Source organism: Conger conger, chromosome 3 (assembly GCF_963514075.1).
Source record: "Conger conger chromosome 3, fConCon1.1, whole genome shotgun sequence".
Lineage (NCBI taxonomy): Eukaryota > Metazoa > Chordata > Actinopteri > Anguilliformes > Congridae > Conger > Conger conger.
The window spans coordinates 33,160,116-33,187,867 of NC_083762.1; the positions used below are offsets into that span (position 1 = coordinate 33,160,116).

Sequence of the window (27,752 nt, forward strand, 5' to 3'; positions counted from 1 at the left end):
GATTCCGGTTATGGGATAATTTAATTTCCTATCTATCAAGTCGCACTTCGGGGACAGTTCTTGACAGACTACCGCTCTGACGGTGTTCTGCTGCTTCAGTGACACTGAGAGAGGGGTAGTGATGGGGTCTGCGTCGTCGGTGTACAGAGTGATCTACCTGGACGTCGATGGCAGAATTCAGAAGGTAATCGTGAATCGCGCGGTAATTCTGTCTCTAATTGGTCATCCTGAATTATGTGTGTGAGAACACAGGAGTAACGTTTACTCTTTGTTTTATCAGATGGTTATAGGAAATTATCTTGCAGTAGCCTATGGGTGAAAACGGGGAAATAAATAGCAGTTGAATCAACTGATGCGTTTGTATAGTACGGTCTAAACGGGAAGGTAAATTAATATTTTTTGCAGCTGGATTATAGTAATGAATAACCATGTTCAGTCATTTTGGTGAGAGAGGGAAACCATATTTTTTAATGCTTATTATTATTCTTTTTGTATTAAATATTAAGAAGGACATGGAAGCTAAGAATGCAAAAGCACAAAGACACGAACGTCTTCATCAGATTTTCGTGCCAAGAAAGCCACTGACACTTTATTTGGGGAACTAAGATTTTGCTGTCAATCAGTGAGAAGAAAGCTACGAATCAAGCACTCAAAACTAGACTTGCATGGCAAAGACATCCATCCAACTATGTTGCTTCTTAGGCCTTAAACTACAAAAAATAATAAAGTAAATGGACACCAAGTAAACCTTATTAGCTACAGAGTAGGTTACTCATCAAACATCCATGTCATATACAATACGTAAAACGTTCGGAGCTTCCCATTGGTGTATATACACATTGAAATGTTGCAGGACATTCGCTGCTACTTTTGAAATTAGTAAGCAAATTAAGGTGAGCAAGCTTGTAAGCCAGAATGAAAAAAATATACCTTGTCTGGACCTATTCCCAAGTGAAAATGTGTGTGGTAAAAAGTCAGTGAAATGCCATCTAGGCATTCACGACCAGTTACATTTGGTTGAATATTGAAAGTTTTCTAGTCGACTAGGATGTAGCCCAGCTATATTAGGATAAAACCTTAGTCAACCTCATACGTTTATGTCAAAACATCTCTCAACCTAGAGTTCCATCCTACTAGATGTCTACATTTAGCTTTTGCTCACTGGTTTGGCCACCAGTTCAGACAAGAATTAAAATAAACTAAGGGATAGTCTGGTTTCTGGGTGCAATTAAATATTGTGTTCTGAACAATTGATAAAAATACTTGATCAATCTAAAGAGTACATGTGAGTGTGAATGCTACAGAAGATGATGTGTAGAATCACAATGTATCAGAAATGTTTCATCCGGCTCTCATATAGGCCTATCATACACTGTTCATTCAGCAATCATTCCATGAAATCATAATTTTTGCTCAACAATCATTAAATCAGATGGGATGTGACTCACTTCCTGTCAGGTACCAATTTTTCATGTTTGTGAGGCAGGGCTGGGGATGGCCACTCCTCACATGTTGAACAGATAAGTAAAACAATAATTTAGTAATTGGCCTCAGCTACAGTGATTGCAATGAATCACAGCTGTTGCTGTGCCTGTCTGAAGGGCTGGTGCTGCCACCTGGTGGTCAGCACCTCAATTTTCCTTCCTGACACCACACAAGTGTGAAGCAGCTAAGTATGGAGGCAGCTGACCTGTCTGTCTTTCCTCATTCTAAAATATCAGCATAACATTAGGAATTGGAACAATGACTATGACAAACTATGACAATTATTTAAATTAATTACATTTCTAATAAAAAATATTTGCCTCAGGACGTAGCCCGACTATAAACCTGAGCTATATTGGAGTTAACCTCATACGTTTATGTCAAAACGCCTCTCAACTTAGAGTTCCATCCTTCTAGATGTCTACATTTTGGCTTTTGCTCATTCACGTTTTCTCAATTCCCCAGTCTTCACATTCAATCGCTTCCTTTCCTTACCTCCCATAATTGGGTGGAGCTAGGAGCAAGGAAGGGGCACAAGGAAAGGAGGTGAAATGCCAACCATTTACCATTTACCATTTAGAATAAATCCCATAAGTCTGATTTTCCCATCCCCAAATTTTCAGTTAGCTCATCCAATATGTTTATTTTCTGTGACGCGTGGAATGACATGAAATTATTTTAGAAAGAGGCTATACTTTTACATTTATTTAAATTCGAGATTGACAGGTGAAATCATAAAATTGTTACAAGTGTGAACACTGATCACAGAAACTAAACCATTTGTAGGAAATTAAGAATTAAAAAAAGGCAAGAAAACCTTTATTATGTTGCTGTGTTAAATGAAAATATATACAAATTTACATGCAATTGATAAAAAAGTTGGCTGAAACAGAAACCAGCACACTCTGTGTAACCAAGTTTTAGAACCTCCAAACTTCTCATCGAGCCCTTGACATGTAGAATTTTCCAGTCTGGAGTTGCGTTATTTTCAAGTAAATCAAGTTTCTCATTCAATTGCAGTTTCATCAGTTAATCATTTTATCTGGTGAAGCCTGTGTTGACTAAGCCAGAAGAAGGCATTTTTGTTTAAATGTCAGCAATTTCCAGCTGACTGAAACAAGCTACAATGCTGATACATACTGATGAATTTTTAGACACAACAGCCAGGAAATATGCATCTTCCAGGAGTCTTTGGTCTTTAGCTAGTAAGTTGCATGATTTGTCAGGTTTTTTTCCACTTGCCTAAAACGAAATGGGCCATCTGTGTTTTTTTGTTTTGTTTTTACGTTTCCTTTCCAACAGTACCTACTAATAGTACTACTACTAGTACCTACTAATAAATCATGTTAATTAGCACTTATAATATAAAATATGCAAATGCAAAATATACCTTGTTTTGAAAGGCAGGGGAGGAACATTTTACATATTGTCACTGTGATTTTACCACACAAAACAGTTTGCAGGTTCGGCTCACACAGACTTTAACAGGAGGAGGATACTTCAAGTGAAGACCACCAGATGGACCAAAACAATCTCTCAGTCTAGTGCTGAATCTATGCAGTGCCAGCTGTGGCCAGTTGCCCTCCAAGGAAAGTACTATTGGTTCTAATATTGCAAGGGACTGGAGGGTTTCCAGCAGGGGTCAGTAGTGAGCAATGATAATCCCTGCCAAATGAAACCCTCAAGTCCTTTGCAATGCTAAGGCCAATTGTACTTTCTTTGTAGTGCTACTGACCACAGCTGGCACTGCATGGGTTCGGTACGGGACTAGGAGATTGTGTCTGTCAAAAGCTGTTACATCTCTGGGTCGGACACAGGGTGATAAGGTGCTTGTTGTGCGTAGCTGATATTGTATCTTTTAAGAAGAGCACACCAAGAGACACAGACACAAGAAATAAAAATACAACCTTTGCCATTCTCCCTCACAGGGTTGTGACTCAAAATAAATTATAGCAATAAAGGTGGGGGACTAAATCAAAGGAACACTTTTCAGTCTGACTGGATTTCCATTCTCCTTTTTTCTCCCCTCTCTGTCTCTCCTATGTAGCCTCTGTCTGCCTCAGTGTCAGACATCTACTGTGAAAAGAAGCTGAATTATATCAACCTTCAGCACAGGAGTATGTGCCCACTTAATGAGTCGCTTGGCCCCAGTCTTCCCTGATCCCCTCTCCCAGACGACTCCTCCCACAGTGTTTTATAGTGTTTTATTATCGTTTGGTCCAGTGGCTCTCTCTGTGTACACACTCTATAAAGTGGCTTAGCCAGTAAAAGCTCTTGTTGTGAGTTCAGGCTGAGGCCTGTAGTCTCGAGTTCAAGACTTGACCTTGGCCTCATCATTTGTAGTATAGATTAGAAAAGGATTCTGCAATGTTTGTGAGTTTTTGGACTGTGTGGCCTGAAACACACTGAAAACCAGCAGACAGTGCACCACCTCAATCACTGGAGTCTTTTTCTCCTGGATTAGAATATGAATAACTGATCTTCCTGAAGGACAATTATTCCTATCAATAGCTGTGTCTACAGTTTATTATAGAAAGCCTTGTTTGGCCTATGTCTCCGACAGTTAAAAAAATAAAATAAAATTCTCAGCCTCGTCATGGCTTCCTTGACTGTCATTGGCACAACTCTGGTCCTCATGTTGACAAACACCAATAACAGACTCCAAGGCAATCAAAAGCCAAGAATCAAAAATTGATATTAAAAGCTTTCTTATACCCTCATGGAAGGATGGAAGCGATTGAATACACTTGACTAATCAGAAACAGTTGAGAAGCCAGTCCAATTACTTTTGGTCCCCTAAAATGGGGGGACTATGCACAAAAAGGGATGGATACCCTCAAACTAAAGTGGACAGTCTGCACATTTATTCCAATGTTTATTGTGCTAGAACCAAAAAAAATGAAATTGTTCAAATACATACGGTATATTGATAATTCCATATTATAATGGATCGTTTTGGATCATACCATAGTAGACTGTGTGATATTGCTAAACCATTGTGTCATGAATCAAAATCGAATCCTGTCATGGATTGGGAAACATATACACCCCTGAAGTTTATACCCCAACAAGATATTCACAGGCTCTGGCAGTTTTTCATGAGATAAAAAAATAAAATAAAATAGATAAAATAGCCACTGACTTTCCTGAGCCTATGCACTTCAGCTGCATTGCCCCTGTTCACATAATAGAGGCTCTCACCAGAGAATTTGGTTTCTTGGTATAATGCATTTTGAGGAGAATCAGAGTGCTGGAAAGGTTGAGGTGCCCTTTCGTGGGCTGAGGGAAATGCAGAACAGTATGAGTCACCTTGATCAAAAACGAATGACAAATACTAAAGTGTGACCAGGGGCCTGCATCACAAAGCCGGATTACTGAGCTGGTTGGATAACTGCATTGAGTAAAACCCGGAACCCTCTCAAATCTCAAACATGGACTGAAGTTAAAAGAGCTGTTCTAGGGTTTTTTACTCTGTGCAGTTATCCAGCTAACTCTGTAATCTTGCTTCATTATACAGAGGCAAGGCAAACTGCGAAATCAGAATTCATTTTCACGGCGTACAAGGCATACAAAGGAACAGATGATTGGCTGAAGCATCACTTAAAGGATTGCTACAATAGACAATAGTCTAGACATCTACAGTTGGCCCCAGATGGTGTCTAGTCTGTATCCTCCCTGAAGAAGTAGAATATCCTTTGGCAAGATTATATTTCTTGTAACAGTACACAACAGTACACAAACACAAGTGATTTGCTTAAAATGTAGTTCCAAGTAGTGCCGTGGGATCTGCATTTTTAATGAAAGTATAACAGCATAATTATTGACTGAATTAATGACTGTTATTACAATATAATTTAACCTTGGTTTGTTTGGCTGTTGTGCCAGAAAAACACACATTTTGAATCACACCTTATAATGTAATTGTGAAAATTACATGTGTGCATTTATTTTCTTTTAAATGTATTGTAATTGTGCCAGTATCAACCGACTGGCTAGTTTTTAACTACAGTCCCTTGTAGCAAGAATCATACAAGTAGGGCCAGGAAATGAGTGACCCTGTTGAGTCTGTGCATAACCTTGAACTCTCAATAAATAAACTGTCTCTCACAGCTGTCAGGAGCTGCCATTTACAGGCATATAAGTGCTCTCTGCCATTCCGCATTTGTCTCCCCTCCCTCCCTCAGTCTGGCTCCATCCCAGTGTCCTCTTGCTCCTTATTCACATCATTGTGTTCCATTTCATGCTGGGAACATTTTATTTTCAACAAAATAAAAAAAGGTCAAAGCAACCTGTTTTCGTAAAGCACAGTTTAAACTATATTATCAACTAGTCAGGTTTGGGGGAACGTTCTTCTTTTTGAAAATAATAAATAGGAGAATGCATTCAGAGTCATATACTATGGTGTGGAATTTGGGCACCCCTGGTCAAAAGGATTTTTACAATTAATTTCTAAGTGAACAGAAGTGAACCTGGTCTCTAAATGGTACAACGTTAAACATAACACAGATTCTTCAGATTTTTAAGCAAGATTACTTTTTTTTACAGTTTCAAAATAATAAAAAAGAAAAAAGGCCCAGTGCAAAAGTTTGGGAACCTTGTCAGTTAATACTTCGTAACTCGTACAGGCAACTATAACAGCTTGTAAACACTTCCTGTAACGTAACCAGCTAAGAGTCTTTCAATTCTTGCTTTTGGAATTTTTTCCCATTCTTCCCAATAGAACACCTCTAGCTCAGACATATTCTTTGGCCTCCTTGCATGTATGACATGACTGAGATCTCATCACAGGTTTTGAATAACAGTCAAGTCTGAGGACTGTGGTGGCCATTCCAAAACCTTCATCTGTCTTTCCTGGAGGTACTTCATGGTTGATTTCGGGGTATGCTTTGGATCATTGTCTAGCTGAAATATCCAAGCTCTCTTCAACTTCAATGTCTGGACTGACCTTTGAACATTAGCCTCTAGAATATTTTGTGGAATCCATTCTTCCTTCCACTCGCACAGAATCTCCTGTTCACCCAGCAGCCACACCACCAAAAAGCATAATGGATCCACCTCTAGGTGTATTTCTTCTTTGATGGTGGCCAAAAAGTTCAATTTTGGTTTATTCAGTCCAAAGCACATTGTTCCAAAAGACTTCAGGTTTCTCAAAGTTTTCTTTTGCATACCCCATGTAGGTCTTTGTTGTTTAAAGTACGTTGTATTGTTGTCCTGGGAACAGCTAGAGCTGTGTCTGCTACTCTTTTTTTGCAGCTATTTTGCAGTGTGTGTGGACCATTCTATCTGAAATCTTTCTTGGTCTTCCAGGCCTTGCCTTGACTTCAACTGCTCCATTTATCTTCCATTTTGTAATAAAGTTTCTGACAGTGGAAATAGGTGGTTTGAAACATTGAGTTTTCTGTAGCCTTTTCCTTCCTGGTGGAAATGAACCATCTTCATTCTAAAATCCTTGGACAAAGAAGTCATGGAGTTAAAAAGCAAATAAAAAGTTCAGCCCCGGAACTGACTCGAAGCAAATAATAATCCAAAAGTGTTCCCAAACTTTTGCACCTTTCCTTTTTTATAATTCATAAACAGTAAAAAATGAACATAATTTGCAGTAAGGTCTCATGATTAACCATTTAGAGTTCAGGTTTGCTTTCAGTCATGTGCAGATTCATTGTGACAGACATTTAAAGCGAATGTTTGCACCCCACTGTATTTAGAATCACCCCTAGAGCCGTGTTTGTAGGATGCTGACACATGCTTTTATTCAGGACCTTTCCTTTAGTGTTTGTTCTCTTATGTTATATGTTCACTGTCAGATCTCCAATTTCACCATTCTGTTTGCTTAACTTAGCGTACAGTCATACACAGTGTAGATCTTCTCTCTTCCCGCTATCTTCATGTCCATAATATACTGGTATATTTAGCCATCCTTTTATACACCTGTCTTTTAGGCTGCTTAGAAGTGGCTGAATGCATAAACCTGGTGGCTTTCTGTTCAATCGAGCTTCTTGATGTGCCAGTTAAAGGGTGAATAGATGAGTGAATAGGGTGAACAAAGTGTATTTTGTAATGAACAGAGACATGTTTGCTTGTGTGCTCTCTCTCACTCACTGACTCTCTCTCTCTTTCTCTGTCTGTCCCTCAGGTGGTGTTCAGCCGATTCTGCAGCCCCTGTGACATAAAGGAGCTCTTTTGCACTGCCCTGGGGCTGCCCAGGTAGGAGTGCACAGTCTGCGGCACAGCAGTTCCACATTGTGGGATACATGTCAGGAATGTACAGAGTGACGTTATATAATGACTTGTTTCTTATTACGAAATACCTCCCAAGAATATATTAGGCAGACTGAACGTTATACCTGCTATGCAATCTCCAGCTTGAGAATTGAGCTGGTCAAGCTGGCATTTCTGGATTTTACATCGGTTAAGTAAAGATTTGTGGTTGAGTGAGTTGATGGAGGGTAAACACCTAAAGATGAACAGGCTGCCTTTGGTTCTGCTTGCTCCAGTTATGAGGTTTTACGCTCTGTCTAAGGGACTGTCCAATATGTGTGTCTGTTAGGAACACCAACATTTCTCTGCTGGATGTGAATGGGGCTATGGTGTCCATTGACCCCACAATGCCACGCAACTCTGAAAGGTAGTCTCACGTGTACCTCATACACCTGCTCATCTGTATCTTTTACAGTTCCAACACATGGACCTGGGTCACCAAAGGAGGTCTTTCTTCTTCTACATACACCTGATACATTAAGAAAAGTGTATATCAGGAAGTATTAATGGAGGTCTTTACCTGTATGACATATACCTGTTACAATTATCAGGGCTATATACATGTGTGACATATAAATAGATCATCAAGTGAGCTCTTTAACAGTGATGAGGGGGAAACTCTGAACTGGGTGATGCATGGCTGCCATTTCATGCCAGAACATTTGCTACTCACCCGCTGAGGTGAATGGTGGAGAGAGGGGAGAGAACAATATTTTTGACAATTCAATCAGGGGAAGACTAGGTGGCAGGTTGACAATTTAGCCAGGACATGGTGCATAGGTTCTACCACAAGTCAAAGTATCACATCCAGAACTAGGAAAATACACATGGAATGCTGTTCTAAACATATAAACATATAACATATAGTCGTCATCATAAGTGCAATTTTTTTTTTTGGGGGGGGGGTTAGACAAGGATAGGGGTATCGTAAGGGGGGGGGGGGGGCGGGGGAAATCAGGAGGGAGGACTAAGGTAGAGTTTGAAAAGGTGTGTTTTGAGTCCCAGGAGGTCTCCCTTCCAAGTACTAACTAAGCCCACACCAGCTCAACTTCAGCCATTTGGCAGGAGCTGGGTGCATGATGGTATGGCTGCTGGCTAAACATAGTTCATACTACCGTGGTTTCAATAGTAATCTTCGTTATCACGGTCATATCCAAATGTTACCCGGTTCCTGAAAACCTCTGAGAGATGTTTTCCAAACTCATTTTCAACTATGTGACCCCTGGTTGCTATACAACAGCATGCACAATCATTATACAAACACTGAGCTAGCTAAGCAGTTTTCTGTGTAATTGTGCAATATTTACTCCATTTCCCAAGTCATCTCATCACTAAAGCATTCAGGCCGCTACTGGTGTTAATTACAGTTAGTTACAGAACCTCCTGTACATTGTACTGTACTGAGGTCAGAGTTGCCAATTTCACACTTTGGTGTGAGACTCACACTTTCAGGCTCTGTCTCATGCCAACATATTTTTATTTTTTACATAGAGGGCAATGCATCTCATGCTAAAAATATGATTTATTTTGAAGGGAAGCATTTCATCTAACGCCCTTATCTTAATGCCCTAAAAACAGCCCTAAAACCTGGCAACTCTGACTGAGGTTGTACTGTACATGTAGACATAACATTCAGCAATATAATGTTTTTTGCTGTTCAGAATAGTTCTGATAATCTTCTGAAATGATTCTGATATTTTCATAATTATTCACTTTCATATAGCCTAGCAATAATCAGTGTGAGAATATTGCGTGTTAGCGGTGTCCATATCCTTCATCCCTGATGTCCTTATCGTCTAACAGTGCCCATATCCAAAACATCTTTATTTGCAAGGCAAACAGAGCAGGCTGGCAGCTAAAGAGGAAACTCGCTGCTGTCCCATAGTTTGGTTTCAAAGTCTACCATACCCCCTTCCCCCTCCTTTCTGTCTACAAATAAAGTATTCAAATGTGCGAAAGGAATGTGCACACATGCACACACTGTACCTTACACACATTTGAATACTTTATTCACTTTGTACACATAGTGTAAAACATACAGCACTGTCCACAACATTATTCAGATATACAATAGCGTTATTAATGTGGCCAGGTTATCAGGTTAAACACACAAATCCATACATACACCTGCACATATATGCATGTTATGCATATACACAAACCTTCTACTCTATCTCTAACACACAATTTCCAGGTTGCTACTGCTCTGTAGAAGATGAATGCATAAGTTATACCTGTTGTTTTGTCCTCTTGTTATTGAAGGTCACCATATAGGGTGGTGCCTTTGACTGGGGGACTGCTTGCAGGTGAGTCCTTCTGGAACACACTAACAGGCTTATTTAATGATTACACCACAGCATTGGAGGGGAAAGCACAAAACTGTCACTGAGCTCGGAAGAAGGAGGCAGATTCATGAGGGCAGCGCATGCAATGGCACAACATTTGGCACATATCCACTGCCTTGGAAGCGGAGGTGCAAAAGGACACACACTTACACAATAGCCTTCTCAGCACATTGCATGTAAAGGTTCTACAGCGAAAGCACCAAAATGCACAATGCTTCAGGAAAAGTGTGAAGACATTAAGGGGTAGCTGGAGAGTGTGGGAGTTCTCTACTGAACACCCCCACCGCCATAGTAAACCTGCCTTGAAAAGCTGGTCGTAATGTCTAAAGCAGCTTCTTTCCTGTGCAATTTCCCAGGCTTTCCTCAGCTGAGCCACACAAACACGCATAGTTCCGTCTACACAGGCGTGAACATCTCCATAAAACCTCTCTCTTCTCTCTCTTTTATGCACACACACATCACTGACTGGTTTATTTTCGGCACGGCCATAAAACCGGATAACTGCTGCCATTTCCCCGGCGTGTCGCACACGCTCACTGCGTCCACAGAGGTGGGCCGAGCCCATGCCCCTGACCTCTGACCTCCGACGACAAACAAGAAAGCGCGGCTTGCAGCACAGCTGCAGTCTTTCTCCCAGTCCTGCGTGGACTTTGTCCAGGACATGGCAGGCGTTGTAATTGCGGGCAGGTGTTTGTGAGCTCTTTATTGAGCGTTCGCTATCTGCTGGAGCCAAAATGAATGTCATTGCTCGAGGCATCTGAACAGAGGAGCTTTTATTCCGCGGAGATCCTGTTTGCAGTGTTGGGAAAGGTGAGGGGTGCCCATGTCTGTCTCCTGGATATGTACCTGTGTTTTTCCACCTGCTTGTCCGTCTATCTGTATGTGTGTCTATCTAGATATTTTATCTGTTTTCCTCATTGTCTCCACCTTAGATAAATAGTTCTGAGTGAGATTTGAGAGTCAGGATTCAAGATATACTTGTGTCTGTGTCTGTGTCTGTGTCTGTGTGTGTGTGTGTGTGTGTGTGTGTGTGTGTGTGTGTGCACGCACCTGCATGTGTGTGTGCGTGTGTCATCATAATGTATCATTATTGGCTTGGGTGCTTATGAACCCAGTAGTATATTGTTTCCATACTGCATTTTGAATTGAAGTGACATTTTTGTGTGTGTGTGTGTGTGTGTGTGTCTGTGTGAATTGAGGGGTTGGTTGTCTGCGTGTCTGTGGGGTATGTGGTAGGTTTGCCTGTGTGTCTGTGGGGTATGTGGTAGGTTTGCTTGTGTGTCTGTGGGGTATGTGGTGGGGTTTGTCTATGTGTCTGTGGGATATGTGGTAGGGTTTGCCTGTGTGTCTGTGGGATGCTTTGTGTGGTTTTTACGATGTGCATTTTAATTACAGATAAAGAGGAACTCTTTCAGAATGTACTAAGCCAGGTAGCTGAGCAGTTCTCCAGGTACATGTTTATTTTACTCTTTTTTTAAATTATGATTATGATGATAATGATTATCGTTATTATTGCTGAAAATACATTTGGAAGGGTTTAAATATGCATTGTACATTTCTAACATTCTTATGGTATTTGAGCTTGTGCTTGTACCTGTGAATCTGGCCATATTATTATTATTATTATTTTTATGCTGATGATGATGGGGCTTTGTGCTGCTTGGTGTGTGCATTCTGCAGGGCATTCAAAATAAACGAGCTGAAGACTGAAGTCACAAACCGCTTGGCCATGCTGGAAAAAAGAGTGGAGTGTAAGTCACCCCGTTTTTTTCTAAAATATTATATTATATTATAAATATTATAAAATATTTTCCAAATCAAGCCCTTGACAAATAATAGTAACAACAAAGCACAGATACTTTGAATTTCAGAGGGCATAATAAAATGTGCAAGAACAGAACCACTGTCGCTAAAGCAAAATGGCAGGGACGCAGAAGGGAAAGGTGATTGGTGCCGTTAAAATGAAGGACCAATTGAGGGATCAGGCATGTGCTTAATGTCCCCATTCACATCATAATCCCAGAGAAAATAAGTGAGGGTGGGCACATTTCACAAGGGTGGGCACATTTGTAAACTTCACTTCTACCTATGCTGCACATTGCTGATTTTCGAGAGACTTCTGCCAACTTTCTGGTATCAGGGAGCAGGCGCCAAATTCCGGAATATTCCAGGACCTTCTGGAGAGGAGGGATGTGTGTAATCTGTACATGGTGCATGGATAAGCCCCATGGTCTCTGATTGAATCTGGGCCATGGTGGTGATTACTTTGGCTACTAGTCTCACAGGACACAATAGGATGGGAGGGTTCAGTCAGTTACGGGTCTGTACTTCATTTTTTTACATTTTTTTATTTATTTTATTTACCAGGGACAGTGCACATTAATCAACATTTTCAGTGTCCACATCAATGTAAATGTGCCAGAGTTAGCAAATGATCTGTAGTCCCTAACTTGCATGTATTTGGACTGTGGGAAGAACCAGAGTACCTGGAGGAAACCCACACAGACACGGGGAGAACATGCAACAGTCCTACCCTCTGCGTCACCTTCCCACCCATTGCTTGCAGGTTGATTGGCCACCCAGGATCTGCTTGCCAAAGCCACACATGAACTGTCTTCCTCTGACTCAGATCCGTGCGAGCTTGGCTGTGGGCATTGGTGTGAAAAGAAGCAGGATGGCGACAACCGCGGCAGTCTGCACTGTCCCGAATCAGCAGCAGGGATCACAAATTAGGGCTGAAATTGGACATATCAAATTTTAAATTGATTTATTTTCATTTCATTTCAAAAGTAAGTTTGTACATTTACCACCCAACTATGCAGCGCAAACTATTATGTATAATGAGTATAATTATGCACTCCAAAGAGGTGCATTTTTAGATGCTTCTTAAAAATGGAGAGCCTAACCTTACGAATGAGAGGAGGGATGTTTGATGTTGCGTGAGAGAAAGCTCAATCACCAAGAGTGGAGGGCTGGGATGTGAGGATGTTTAAAAGTCTTGATTTAGGTGCCAGCTTCTCCAAACCCGATCACGATTCAGGTGTGCATGTCATATGCTCGTGATTCAGTTTGTGCATGACAGCTTAAATATTTCATGAGATGGAGGGTACAATACATAATGTGTGCTTTGTGCTTTTTTTCTGAATATGTTCTGAGAGTTGTCATTTCCTCCTGAGACCCGGCAGAAAAAAATACAAAAACAATTTACACTTTTTTTAACATTACGCTTTTCTTAAACATAATACTAGTGTCTTGGAAAACATATTGCGGTCAAAAATATCATTTTTTTTATTCATACAGAATGTCCCTTGTATTACGGATTATATATTAGAATATATATGTAGTTTGTGAGATTAGGACCAGAGACCATCTCCCCTGCAGGGGCCTTATGAGGATAAGAGATGAGGTGTTTTTTTCTCAGCAGAACTCAAATAAATAAAAAAATCTCTAAAACAAATCTTTTTCCTGATTATGAGCTAATTTTAGAGAGGCCAAAGATTACACAGGTCCCCGTGGAGAGAGAGCTCAGGATGGGTCTCTGAGGTTAAACTGGACCACGTGGAGAGCGAACGCTGATAACTCCGATCTGTTTTTGGACCAGCTCTATCCTCGGTGTCCACAGAGACCAACCCTGACGTCTGTCTCCACGGAGACCCTCCCTGAACCTCGATCTCCTTGGAGACCGGGTGTGTGGGCATCACAGGGTGCACACCAAAAGCAGGGAGGCTCAGGAAGAGTGCAGTGCGGTGTGTATGTGGACGAGATGCCAGGGTCCAAAGAATCCTGATAAGAGACTGTTACATCAATTTCATCTACCTGAGATAGTGTGCGTGACAGTTAATATTAATAGAACTGGGAAGACAAGTCGATGGCACAGTGGGGCTGGGCCTTGGGCATGTGTTTGTCTGTGTGTACCTGTGTGTGTGTGTGTGTATGTGTGTGTGTGCGTGTGCGTGTACGTGCATACATATGCGTATGTGTGTGTGTTAATGCATATACATGTGTAGATGTGTATGTGTGTTTATTTATGTGTGTGTGTCTGTATGCACATCTACTCCATGTCTCCATATTTGTGCGTGTCTGTGTGCACCTGTGTACACTCTGGGACATATCACACCTTAAAGCTGAAGTTTGTCCATCACTGTATACAGATATATACTACTATCTGTATACATCTTGGTACCTGTGTATAGTTCACCTGTCCCTCTCTCTCTCTCTGTTTATCTCTGTCTCTCTCCCCCCTCTCTCTGTGTCTCTCTCTCTCGCAAATTGGCTTTATTTACTGTAGAACTTGTGTTGCTAAAGCAATACATGTTGTGCATATATGCCATTAACAACAATGGTTCCCAATAAAGCACAACTAACACGCCATCCCCCTCCCACATACACAAACATATTCATCCAACCTTAAAAAACACCCCTTCTCTCTTTCACTACCAACTTGTTTACCTGACTACCTCTCTCTGTGGTTACCTTTGTCTCTCGCTACCCTCCCCTCTCTGTCTCTCTTTCCTCTCTCTCTCTCTCTTTCTCACACACACTCTTGGCCTTGCTCAGCGGTTAGTGCGTTTGTCTCTGTATTTCCATGTACTGCTTTTTGTATTTAAATCTCCTTTTGCAGTCCAGCTCACTGTATTCTCTAAATCTGTCTGTGCCAATCTTTAGGTTATGTTCATCACCTCTCTCTTGCTCCATCTGAGTCTCTGTGCCTTTATTTTTATTTGTTGCAGTGGAGGGCTTGAAGGTCGTGGAGATTGAGAAGTGTCGCAGCGACATTAAGAAGCTCCGTGAAGAGATGGCCTCCAGAAACAACAGGTCGGTAACCTTGAACTCTCAACCCTGACCTTTAACCCTCGCTTGGTTGAGAGGGACAATTTTATTCCCACACGAAACCTTGTTACTTTGATTCTGTGGGTATTGGTAAAACTGGATATACCACTTTTTCATTCTGGTGGCTTTCACTGCTTTCAATTTAATATTTTCTGTGATGTGTGATATTGCTTTTGATTGTTTTCTCATGCCACAACCTTGGAGTGACAGAAATATGAATAAAAAGCCTTGGAACACATTACGTGTTGGCAGTTTGTTATAAAATAGAAGAATTTCACTTTCTTCTCTTTCGTTGCAGTTTACACACACATAATACTATGAGACAACTGTTTCATGGTGTGTTCGTTTAGTTTGTTCTGAAAACAATTAGACAATGCTTGATGGTGATGGTAAAGGCAAAGGCAGACTAAAGCTATGAGTTGAAAACTAACAGGAAGGAGAATCAGCCAAAATATGCTTTGGTCTCTGATGGTTAAAATAAGAAATAAAATGACATGTAGGCACACAAAGCATGTGGGACTCTCCTATAGACAGTGAATTTTAAATGACATGTCCAGAGTCTCCTTAAACATTTATGAATCTCACACTGTGTGGTTACTCATACACATAAACATCATCAAATTGATTGAATAGACACTTTTGAGTGTAGACTTTGCGTAAACCATTTCTGCATTTCTCTCTTTTTGCTTTGTATTTTTGATAGATAACATTGAGTAAGGCAGGGAAACCTATGACATGTTGTATCTAAATTATGATAATGTTGGAGTGAAGGCAATACAGGTGATACATCATCAATCTCACTCACGCATGCTCACACGCTTACGCACAATCACACATGTTCACACATACTCACAGTCAGTCAGGTCAGGTGTTCACTGGAGTTGACACCTATACTCAGAGCACAGGGGGAGGTAATGTCAAAGACAGGTGTCAGGTGACTCCAGCAGAGAAACCTGCTCTCTCTCTCTCTCTCTCTCTCTCTCTCGAGCAGGCTACAGACAATCTCTCTCTGGAGGTTCATTATCCTTTTTATCATAGTGCATATTAGTGCATAGTGCATATTTTATCAGTATATTGTGTATACAATGTATTCTGACCGGCATAACTTGTATAAGTGCATTCTTAAGACAGAACATCAAAATGCTCTAAAATCCATTCTGAGAAGCAAAGTCCAGATAATGGGATTCGTTAAATTTAATTCATTTTAAATGTGACTTTGCAACACTGCAAAATCAGAGATAGTCAATGAGGCCTGAAAACTTTCAAAAGGTACAGTACAACCTTCAAGGGACATCCAGAAAATGTGGAAAACATTTATGCTCAAACCATTCCATAAAACTGAGGTTTATGGAATGTTCTGACTGCCAAAAAGTGACTGATTCATGTATTAATTGATTGGTTGATGTATTCGTGGACTGGTTGGTTGATTGGTTGCTATGTTTATTGATTGATTGATTTCTCCTCATTGCAGTAGTTTTCTGGATGATAATAAGAAGTTGATGCCACGCCGAGATGTCCCTTCCTATACAAAGGTAGGCCATCTAGACTACACCACACATAGACAGCAGGCTCAGTACAGCCCTGCTCTGAGGCCTGGTAGGCCATCTAGAGTACACCACACACAGACAGCAGGCTCAGTACAGCCCTGCTCTGAGGCCTGGTAGACCATCTAGAGTACACCACACCCAGACAGCAGGCTTAGCATAGCACTGCTCAAAGTTTGTTTTTATTTTATCAGCATGTCCTTCACTCTAATTTACAAGTAAATCACATTGCTATTTTTAAAATGTTGTTTTTAAGCCTGCCATCATCCCTAACTGGGTTAGCCTTTGTTAATCTAATGTTAATCTAAAAACAGGGAACATAAACCAATAATTGATATTCTATGAAATATGATATATCTGTGTGCTGTGAGGTAACAGAAAACAACACTTGAACAAGCTCAAACGTCAGTTTATCCCCTCAAGTCAAAGAATGCCTCACTGTTCAACACAACCACTATGCCAAGACTCCCCGAAAAAAGAATTGCTCAGAAGCACACCCCTCCCTAGTTGTTAATAAATACTAGATTGCCAAGATAATATTTGTGAATGCTGAGCCTCCATGTAGTGGCTGATCATGGGTAGTAACTTGGGTAGTAATGTTCATTGAATCCTGGTGTCTCCAAATTAAATGCAGACCCAGTTATAGCACTCTGATTTTAAGAAAACTAGAGGACAGCCGATGTGCTGGCTCTAAAACCAGGTCCTGCTCAGTGGCATGCTGATTCCACCAGTCACAGAGGTCAGGCTCCAGGATTGAGGTTTGGATGCAGTGAAGGAAGGGTAGTTTGATGACCACTCACAACTAGGTGAACATGGAAGGTGTGCAAACATTTGAACATTTTGGTACGCACATAAAATATCCGGGTGTGTAGGTTTGATGGTGTGTAGTTAGATAGAGAGATAGGTCCACAGCCAGTGGTGTGATTATAAATGCAGCAAAGTGTATGTGACAGCCAGGTGTATCCTGCAGGTATGACTGACCAATGCGTAGGTATTGCAATCCAGGAACTTAAGTTCAGCCACGTGTGCTGGCCTGCCAGTGCGACATATGGGTAGGTGTAGAGGCATGTAGATACAACAGCCAGGTGTGTTAGTAGCATACCCAGGTGTGTTGGTCTGATAGTTCAATGCATAAGTATACCAGTCGGGTGTGTTGGTATCATAACCAAATGCGTTGGCATAACTGCCAGGTATGTTAGCATCACAGCCAGCTGTGTTTCTAACAGAGCCAGGTGTCTTGATATGACTGGCAGGTGTGCTGGTGTCACATGCAGGTGTGCAGGCATTAGCAGCTGTCCTAAAGCCTGGAGAGCGGGTGTGGCAGACTTGAAAGTTTGGGGTTAACTAGGAGCTCTGTCACCTGCAGTACAGGCTCTCGCTGCAGACCATAGATGCCCTCAGAAAGCCCGCTTTCGACATCTGGCTGTGGGAGTCCAACGAGGTAAGAAACCACCTCAAGGAACCCTTCATCTCTCTTTTATATTTATTTGTCTGTCTTTGTGTCTGTCTGTCTTGTTCCCTCTCTCTCTTTCTCTCTCTGTCAGTGTGTCTGTCCGCCTGAGTGTCTCTGTCCGTCTGCGTGTCTGTGTCATCTGTCTCAGGAGATAGTGGAGACTCTGAAAAATCCCATCTTCAATGTGTGGCAGTATGAGCATCATGAGGTAAGAATAACTATAACTCATTTAGAGTTCCAGAAGAAACCATTGAGATTGCATTTTTCAATGAAAAACTGTATGTGTATTTATGCTTTGTTGTATGTTATTGAATACTAAGGTATATAATTGGTCTCCCTTACAGAGACATACAGTGAGCTCCATAATGTTTGGGACAAAACATATTTTGTTGTACTCCCTTATAATGGCTTCCTTGACTTTCATTGGCACAGCTATGGTCCTTGTGTCAACAAATGCCAATAACAGACTCTAAAGGCAATCAAAAGCCTAGGCTCAAGACTAGATACTGAAAGCTTTCTTATAACTGCCCTAAGGAAGTGATTGAATTCACCTGATTAGTCAGAAACAGCTGAGAAATTACTGTCCAATTACTTTTGATCCCCTAAGGGGGGGGATTATGTATAAGAAAAGGGATGTCATTCCTACATGGATCACCCAATATGGATGGAAATACCCTCAATCTAAAGGTGACATCTGCACTTGAACTTCATATTCATTGTTTCATTTCAAATCCAATGTGCTGGAGTACAACAAAAAAATGTGTCACTGTCCAAATAATTGTCCACTCAGATATTTAAGGGAGTAGGGATGGTCCTACAATTACAGTTGGACATTCTAAATTTGGCAATGGAAAAAATAAGTTCACTAATCTGTACAGAATTGTATGTAGTGTAATGCCCTCACAATGTACTGCCAGATACAGTATATGGCCATGGGCCAGCTTTACAGACAGAGAAAGTGACCTCATGTTGTGGAACTGTCACCAGATGCTGAGTTGCCTAGAACATATGTACCATGACCTGGGCCTGGTGAAGGACTTCAATATCAACCCCATCACCCTGAAGAGGTGGCTGGTAAGAAAGGCTGGGCCAGGGGCCTCTCATTGGTTGATTCATCATGACACATCAACCTGACAGTACTGCCAAACCTGTGCCACTCACACACTGCAGGGCCACAGCACACACAAACTGTATCACTCATGCTTCTGTTAAACTCTGCAGTCGTCATTATACCCAGCTGCAGGCTGCAACAAACTCAGCACTTAATTGGTCAATTAAAGCAGTCGATTACACAGTTATCTCACATTATGTAAGTTGGTGGTTGATTGTATGGCTTGGACCGTGTGGTGCCCCAGGTCCAGGGAAGCAGAGCCCTGTGTTACCCAGCACACAAACCCAGGGTTACTCACACCTTTGTCACAAGCAACACTCCAAAGACTTCTCTTCTTGTTTCCTTCTCCCCTGACAGCTCTGTATCCATGACAACTACAGGAACAACCCCTTTCACAACTTCCGCCACTGCTTCTGTGTCACACAGATGATGTACAGCATGATATACCTCTGCAGTCTGCAGGTAAGTACTCTTTCTTTCTTTCTCTCTCCCTCTCTTTCTTTCTCTCTCTGTGCACCGATGCTTCCATGTTGTGTTGAACATGGAGGAAATCATGGATTTTTTAAAGAGCCATCAAATGTATAATTGGCTTAATCAACAGGCCCAGGTTCCACTTCCCTCTCATACTGAGTCATTGCCAAGTGGAGAGTTAAGCTCGGTGGAGAGTTACACACAGCAAGCAGTAAACAACCACAGTATGGGCACCCACAGAGATTGAAGACATCCAACAGCCAGATGCAAACTGACACACACAAACCAACCCCAACCCTTGCTCCAAATCAGATGAGTAACCACACACACAGTAACCCCAACTGCCGATCAGGAACATGTGAGCAACCAGACACACTGTATTTATTTCCCAAACACACATGAGAAATCGTCCACCTGGCATCTGTCAGGAGGAGAAGAGATGAAACAGATAAACATGAAAACTATTTGGGTGATCTCTCCTCTGGTTTCCATAGATATCTGTCACATCTATGTGGTTGGGAACTGAAGGAGGATTAATGATTAATCTGATCTCCTGTATTCATTTTGTCAGTTTATGACTGCTCAAGACTATGTGTGCAGTCAATGGGTACTGTGGCTGCCTGTGCTAAATGGTGTGGTCATTCAGAGCTCTTAAAACTTCTGAGTGGTGAATGATGCATTAAACTAGGTGGTTAAGTTGTGGCTGTGAGAGTAGACTCATCTGTCCCTCACTCACAGGAGAAGTTCACTCAGGTGGACATTCTGATCCTGATGACCGCTGCTGTGTGCCATGATCTGGATCACCCTGGCTACAATAACACGTAAGAAAGCCCTTCTTCCTCATCGGTGCATTGAAGGGGCAGGAGGACAGTCCAGGAGTCAGAAAGTAAAAGTCCTGCCATGTGTTTCATCCACCCATTAACTCAGCCAGCTGGTAGAAGAAGAATTGTGCTAATCAGCAAATCCATGTGATTGGAACAAAATAGTGGGGATGACTTTTCCTTTCTGAACCTGGATTTTCCACCTCTGCCTGCCCCTTTCTTTCTGTCCCTTTCCCATTTCTCCTATCACGAATCTTCATGTCCCTCTGCCTCTCCTTTCTGCTTTTCGACATTATTGTTCCCTTGCTATTCATCACTCAGTTCATATTATTCTCACTCTTCCCTCTGCCAGCCACAATTTCTTTCTGTCATTACTCATTCTTCTCTTTCACTCTTACTCCTCCCCTGTATGCTCTCCCCCTCTGTCTACCCTTTCTATCATCCCTGGTGTAAAAAAAGGTCTCTTCTTTCAATTCAATTTCAAGGTTGCAAAGCAATAGCAACACACAACAACAGTGAGCAACAAGTGATTACATAACTGACCTCCATGTTGGGGGTGAACAATCATTTAATGACTAATTCTCTCTCCTGCGGTCCCAGGTACCAGATTAATGCGAGGACAGAGTTGGCAGTGCGCTACAATGATATCTCTCCACTGGAGAACCATCACTGTGCTGTGGCCTTCCAGATCTTCTCTCAGCCCGAATGCAACATCTTCTCCAACTTCGACCCTGAGCCCTTCAAACAAATACGCCAGGTAGGTGTCTACAGTATGCGCATGAGCATTCACCTGTGTGTGCATGCTTGTATGTGTGTGTCAAATCAGTGAATTTCCTTGGTTTTAATTACTTGGTTTTGAAACAGCTGGTAGCTCATTGACCAGTTCAGACCAGCTCCCAGCTCAGCATTGGTTTAGCTGGTTGACCAGTTTGGATCAGCTCAAGCTATGTTTTCAAACAGCTCATAGCTGCTTGACCAGGTACCAGCTACAAGCTACCAGCAGTAGCTCATAGCTGCTTGACCAGACACCAGCTACAAGCTACCAGCAGTAGCTGGTTGACCAGCTCATACCCAGTGAAACCAGCTTTATGACTAGCTTGGCCATGCTGACTGACCAGCTCATACCCAGCTCAACCAGCTCTATGACCAGCTTGGCCATGCTGGTTGACCAGCTCATACTTAGCTAGACCAGCACATGACCAACTTGGCCATGCTAGTTGACCAGCTCATGCCCAGCTAGACCAGCTTTTGACCAGCTCAATTTCAAGCTATAGCAGGGTACTTTTCCACAGTATGGAAAGTGGGGGACTAACTGGTCCTCCGTAGTGACTGAACAGCCTTTCTTCCTGTCCCAGGGAACAATAACACTCATCCTGGCCACGGACATGGCCCGACATGGTGAGATCCTCGACTCCTTCAGACAGAAGGTCGACAGCTTCGACTTCACCAATGAGGAGCACGTCACCTGTGTGAGAACCCTCCTTCACCGTACCTAGGCAGTCTTACCTGTGCCTCATACCTTTTCACTTGTTATTGCACAGCCAGGTGCTGTGCAGTGACTGTGCCACTGTGACCGGACATGTGGACCGATGTGCGACACTGTGTCCAGTGCATTTGTTATGTTAACCTGACTGTATTGCCCCTGTGCTTTCACTATATTACTCTGCATAATATATGCAGATGTTACCCTGCAATATTAGTATCTGACTATAGTACCATGTGTTGTCCTGTACATTTAGTATGTGACTACATTACACCATGTTGTCATGGGTGTTTCCCTGCTTTTGTGGGTTTGTGACACTGATGTCCTCCCCCAGCTGAAGATGGTGCTGATTAAGTGCTGTGACATCTCTAACGAGGTGCGGCCCATGGAGGTGGCCGAGCCCTGGGTGGACTGCCTGCTGGAGGAGTACTTCATGCAGGTGAGAACCCCATCTGCCTTTCACTCTCGGTACTGTATCTGTGTCTCACCTGTATGGTAACTTACCTGCTTCTAACCAATGCAGTAACATAGCTACGTCTTACCTGTGCAGAAACATACCTGCCTTTCACCTGAGCAGAAACACACCTGCCTCCCACCTGTGCAGTAACATACCTGCATCTCACCTGTGCAGTCCTGCAGCTTCTTATCTGGGCACTACCATACCTGCTTCTCATCTGTGCAGTAACATACCTGCCTGTCACTTGTGCAGTAGCAGACCTGCCTCTCACTTGTACACTAACAAACCTGTCCCTCACTGGTGCAGTATTACACCTGCCTCTCACCTGTGCAGTAACATACCTGCATCTTACCTGTGCAGTCCAGCAGCCTCTTACCTATGCAGTAACATACATGCATCTTACCTGTGCAGTCTAGCAGCCTCTCACCTGTGACGAAACATACCTGTATCTCTCAAGTGCATTACACTCATGTGTCACCTATGGAGAGACTTGCCTGCTTCTATAAGTTACATACTGTACCTAGTGTAGATATACACTCTGTAGCATCTGTACAGGAGCTCATCAATTCATACTGGGGTGACTCTTCTTATTAACACTCATCTGTCTGTCCAGAGCGACAGGGAGAAGTTAGAAGGGCTCCCAGTCGCCCCTTTCATGGACAGAGAAAAGGTCACCAAGCCCACCGCCCAGATCGGCTTCATCAAGTTCGTCCTCATCCCCATGTTTGAGACTGTCATGAAGGTGAGACAGGAAGTGGTGATGATGAATTGCTGTTGTAATGGTATATGGGGCTGATGTAATAGTATTGTATATGGTGCTGATGTAATAGTATTGTATATGGTGTCGATGTGAGAATATTGTATACGGTGTTGATGCAATGAGGCAGGTCAGCAGTATACAAATGTTCTTGGTTAAAAAAAAGTGCCAACTCATTTATAAATTCATAACTCATACTGTATACTCACTTAAAAGGCTGCACCTTTCACCTCCACTCCTGACCTCCCGGTAATCCCTGTTAATATTCCTAGCATTGTAGTTGCCAAAACTGATTTATTGCTGCTGCTTGGTTGGTTTGTTCTCATCAGATTAATCTACAGGGTTCAAGTTTTTATCTACAGTATGTTGTCACTTCTAGTGCTTAGAACTATATTTCCATCTTGAGTCTTCAGCGCACTTATGGTTATGGTTTCGCATTTTATTGTACGTTGGATCTGGATAAGATCATCTGCCAACTACCTGTGATGTAATGTAATATATTTTTTATTATGTGTCTCATTTACATTGAAAGCCCTTCCTCAACCTCACTTGGTGTTCATTGACCAGGATATTTCAGGTCTGGGTGTTTCAATTGGCCTACACCAGCTTTTTAGCAGTCACTATGGTCAAGCACTCAACCGCAGTGTACCATCTGTTTAAGGCTAGATACTTCTTTTTTTCCAATAGAAGATGGCATTCCTTTTGTTGCTGTTGACTGTAATTACTAGTGTTTGTAAGGTGTTTGTCAGAGTGGGTAATCTCTCTGTCACTCACAAACACAACTCTCATGCTCTGCCACATGCATACATACACATTGTGTAGCAGAAACAAACACATAGGCACTCATTTACAGTGCATCCGGAAAGTATTCACAACGCTTCACTTTTTCGAGGAAACAAATGAATTTATTCAATTTTGGAATAAGGCTGTAACAAACAAAATGTGGGAAAAGTGAAGCGCTGTGAATACTTTCCGGATGCACTGTACATACACACACATGCATGTGGTGCCCATAATGTATTGTAAGTGCTAGCATAGAAACATAACAGTATCTGTCTCCCCTGCTTTCCTCTCCCCCTACCTCTCTCTCTCTCTCTCTCTGGCCATGTTTACCTTCTCTGAAGGACCTTATTTTGAAAAGCTGTGATCATACTCAGGCTTGTTTGATGTTTTGATTGTAGTCAGTGTGGATCCATTGAAAGTGAAGTAGATGGCAGCTCATTTACATTCCAATGGATGTAAGTGCCTCGTGCTTGCATGTACTACAGCCAAACGAGTGAAGCAGGACCGGAGAGTATGGATTCATCTGTTGCGATCCATGGGACTGGGATGGGTGTGAACATGATCAGAATTACAACTACAGCTCCTTTCAGCTCAGCTGGAGCAGGTTGTCTCCTGTTGCTTGCCAGCGGCTTTTTGAAAGGCGTGATGAGATGAGTCATCCGTAAAGGAGAGCTTCCCACACTGGTGTATGGCTGCATGCTGTTATAACGTCCTAATCATGCTTCAACGTGGCAAAACGTTCTTCACATTGGCCTTGGCTGTCACTTCTGTGGAGGAGAGCACCTGTGTAACGGCGTTACGAAGTGCTATACATAGAAATAAAAATAATGATCTGATAAAATGTACAAAAGACTAATATAAAGAATGAGAAATAAATATTACAAGAAAAATATTAAAGGTGAGAATATTAAAAGCAATCTAAAAGCAACATAAAACAAGAATAAAAAATATAATAGTTCAAGGACAAGAGGAATGCCTTCCAGGAGAGGTATGTTGTAAGAAGTGCTTTAAAAGAAGACAGTTTCCTCTGGAGGCTGTTCCAAAGCACCGGGGCCCTAACTGCAAAAGCCCGGTCACTCTTACACTTTAGTCAGGACCTCGGGACAGCCTAGAGGGCCCAACCCAAAGATCTCAAGATTGTGCACTGGCACATTCGGGATGAGAAGGGCAGAGATATAGCTTGGGGCCAGACCATGAAATGCTTTAAAAGTAATGAGTAAAATATCAATTATATAAACCAATTCTAAAACCGGAAGAGAGGCTAAAAAATGGGTTATATTGTCCTGCCTCTTGGTTTTTGTTAAAAGCCTAGCAGCTTTTAGTTGAGTTTAGGTGAAGTTGTCTAGTTAAGGCATCCACAAATTAATGAAGTGGAGCAAAAAACAAATGTATCTATGACAATTAATTTTGGTGTTCCATCTGGCTGTTGAGTCACACACACAAAAAAGTATAACAAAACTCTAGAGGGCTGCAACACTGAGAAAACGTGTTGTGCAATGAAGCATCAATCAGGCTTAAGGGCGATAGAGACATTGTGCATAACCTGTGCCCTGTTTGTGCCCCTCGCCTCAGCTCTTTCCCCAGATTGAAGAGGTGATGGTGCAGCCTCTGAGGGAGTCTCGGGACCGCTACGAGGAGCTGAAACAGATAGACGATGCCATGAATGAGGTCAGAACATGTGTTTGTTTCTGCATGTGAATGTACACTCACACGCAGCACTGAGCACTTACTTATTCAGCGATTATCTAATCAGCCAATTGTGTGACAGCAGTGCAATGCATAAAATCATGCAGATACAGGTCAGGAGCTTCAGTTAATGTTCACATCAACCATCAGAATGGGGGAACAAAATGTTATCTCAGTGATTTCACCGTAGCATGATTGTTTGTGCCAAGCGGGCTGGTTTCAGTATTTCTGTAACTGCTGATCTCCTGGGATTTTCATGCACAACAGTTTACTCAGAATGGTGAAAAAAAACAAAAAACATCCAGTGAAGGGTAGTTCTGCAGATGCAAATGCCTTGTTGATGAGAAAGGTCAATGGAGAATGGCCAGACTGGTTCTAGCTGAAAGAAAGGTTACAGTAACTCAGAAAACCACTCTGTACACCTTGGGGCAGATGGGCTACAACAGCAGAAGAGCACGTCAAGTTACACTTCTGTCAGCCAAGAACAGAAAGCTGAGGCTGCAGTGGGCACACAACCTGGACAGTTGAAGACTGGAAAAATGTAGCCTGGTCTGATGAATCTTGATTTCTGCTGAGGCATACAGATGGTAGGGTCAGAATTTGGCGCCAACAGCATGAATCCATGGACCCAACCTGCCTTGTGTCAACAGTGAAGGCTGGTGGCGGTGTTTTCTTGGCACACTTTGGGCCTGTTAATCCCAGTCAATCATCACTTGAATACTACAACTAAGAAATAATGACAAGTGTCTTGAACCTTTTCAGTGCCAAGCCTGATATGAAGTGGCTCCACCCAAATCCCAAGGGTTTTGGCTTTTGCTTGAGAACATTTTGTTGGGTTGTAATAGGGGTATAAGTAAGGTCTTATGGCACTAATGATGTCATGAATAAAATGACTTAGTACATGAACTGTTGTCAAAACAAAAGAAAAATCATATCGCATGAGTTCTTAAATTAAAATGAATTGACAATCTCCTTTGGAAGGTGAAAAAGTCTCAACCTTGGGAGGGTTCATAGGGCAGTTCCCACTTGCATACCTTGCAAGCAACTTTCTGCTTGGTTATTGTTTTGTCTCCAATGCCATAGAGCCCATAATACTTCTAAATGGCACTCCTGAGGTGTGGTGAAGTAAAGCATTTTCTTGGCTCCATGCTATGCTACACATATAGCATGACCCCCACATTAATTTCTTGGCTACCTAACACTATACTCTCCAGACAAAACAATAACCTGGCTTGTTGTTTTTTGGTCCCTTTAATATTGAGCACTAGTGTGAGTGCAACACAGATGAGCTCAGGGTGAAACTCAGCTCAATGCCTAGGCATTGGGATTACTAGTTTGAACCCCTAATTACATATTCAAAATTGTATTCAAACAAGAAAAATAACCTACTGTGTATGTGTGTTTGTGTGCGTGCACGCAGGTAATTCCATTCTTAGCATCTCATATTTCCGTATTTCAGGTGCAGAAAAAGAAAAGTGAGAATTTAACGGTGGGCGGGAAGAAGAAGTAATGATGTTAGAGGTTGGTGTATTTCAAACATTTATTGCTTGATTCGGACTCGTGTGGTACGTCAATGAACTTAAAGCAAGTGCCTTAGCTAGATACTCAACATGAGAGTCCCTACGCTATTCCCAGTGTCTTGAGTGATCCAACACACACCGCAACTAGTCCATCAGTAGCAACTTCAGATCAGTAAAATGATGGAGGAGGGATGCTGCTAGTTTCAGGGATTCACCTATTGCTTTTGATTGCTTTGCGCTTAGCTAAGAGCACTGTTAGCACCACATCCATGGACAGGGAGGGTGTAAGAGTGACACCCAAAAGCAGTGCCTAAAAAAGAACCAAACATTGTCTATCTTGTGGATTAATCCAATGTGACATGTAATGCCTCAGTGTTTCGTTAACATTATCAGGAATGTGTGCTAGTTGGGAATATGTGGGGCACGAGTGAACGCGCGCTTCTGTGTGACAGGGCTGGAGACACCAGCAGGGGGAGGACAAGCTGAGAGGCAATCCGAAAAACCTCGATCAGGGAATGTGAAATTGTACAGCACAAAAGACTTCGCTGAACAACGGTCTGCTTTTATCATTTGGGCTTTTTTGGTTTGTTCTCTTCATTTTTTAAAGTATCATTTTATACAGGATGTACAGATTTTTAGTCACTTTTTGTTCTTTCTTACAAATAAATAAAAGGTTTAACTATCATAAGCACCTGTCTTCTGTCTGAGAGCTGTAATAGATTGCTCAGTATTCTTAACATTACAACTC

General features: G+C 42.0%; 1 protein-coding gene across 4 annotated transcripts; it reads left to right on the top strand.

The window, feature by feature from the left end:
• pde9aa (phosphodiesterase 9aa) lies at positions 1 to 27,692 on the top strand. Of its 4 annotated transcripts, XM_061234457.1 has the most exons (20): positions 1 to 184; positions 7,619 to 7,689; positions 8,033 to 8,110; positions 10,006 to 10,049; positions 11,484 to 11,538; positions 11,769 to 11,839; positions 14,819 to 14,903; positions 16,390 to 16,450; positions 17,829 to 17,903; positions 18,064 to 18,123; positions 18,903 to 18,989; positions 19,384 to 19,488; positions 20,236 to 20,318; positions 20,919 to 21,075; positions 21,674 to 21,787; positions 22,136 to 22,240; positions 22,872 to 23,000; positions 25,371 to 25,466; positions 26,944 to 27,005; positions 27,457 to 27,692. In XM_061234457.1, the coding sequence occupies exons 1-19, from the start codon at positions 122 to 124 to the stop codon at positions 26,992 to 26,994; spliced, it is 1,590 nt and encodes a 529-aa protein (XP_061090441.1). In that variant the 5' UTR covers positions 1 to 121; the 3' UTR covers positions 26,995 to 27,005; positions 27,457 to 27,692. The 4 variants fall into 4 exon arrangements, with proteins under 4 accessions (XP_061090441.1, XP_061090444.1, XP_061090442.1 ...); XM_061234460.1 differs by lacking the exon at positions 18,064 to 18,123; XM_061234458.1 differs by lacking the exon at positions 17,829 to 17,903 and having other exon boundaries at positions 18,007 to 18,123.
• Positions 27,693 to 27,752: the final 60 nt, after the last annotated feature.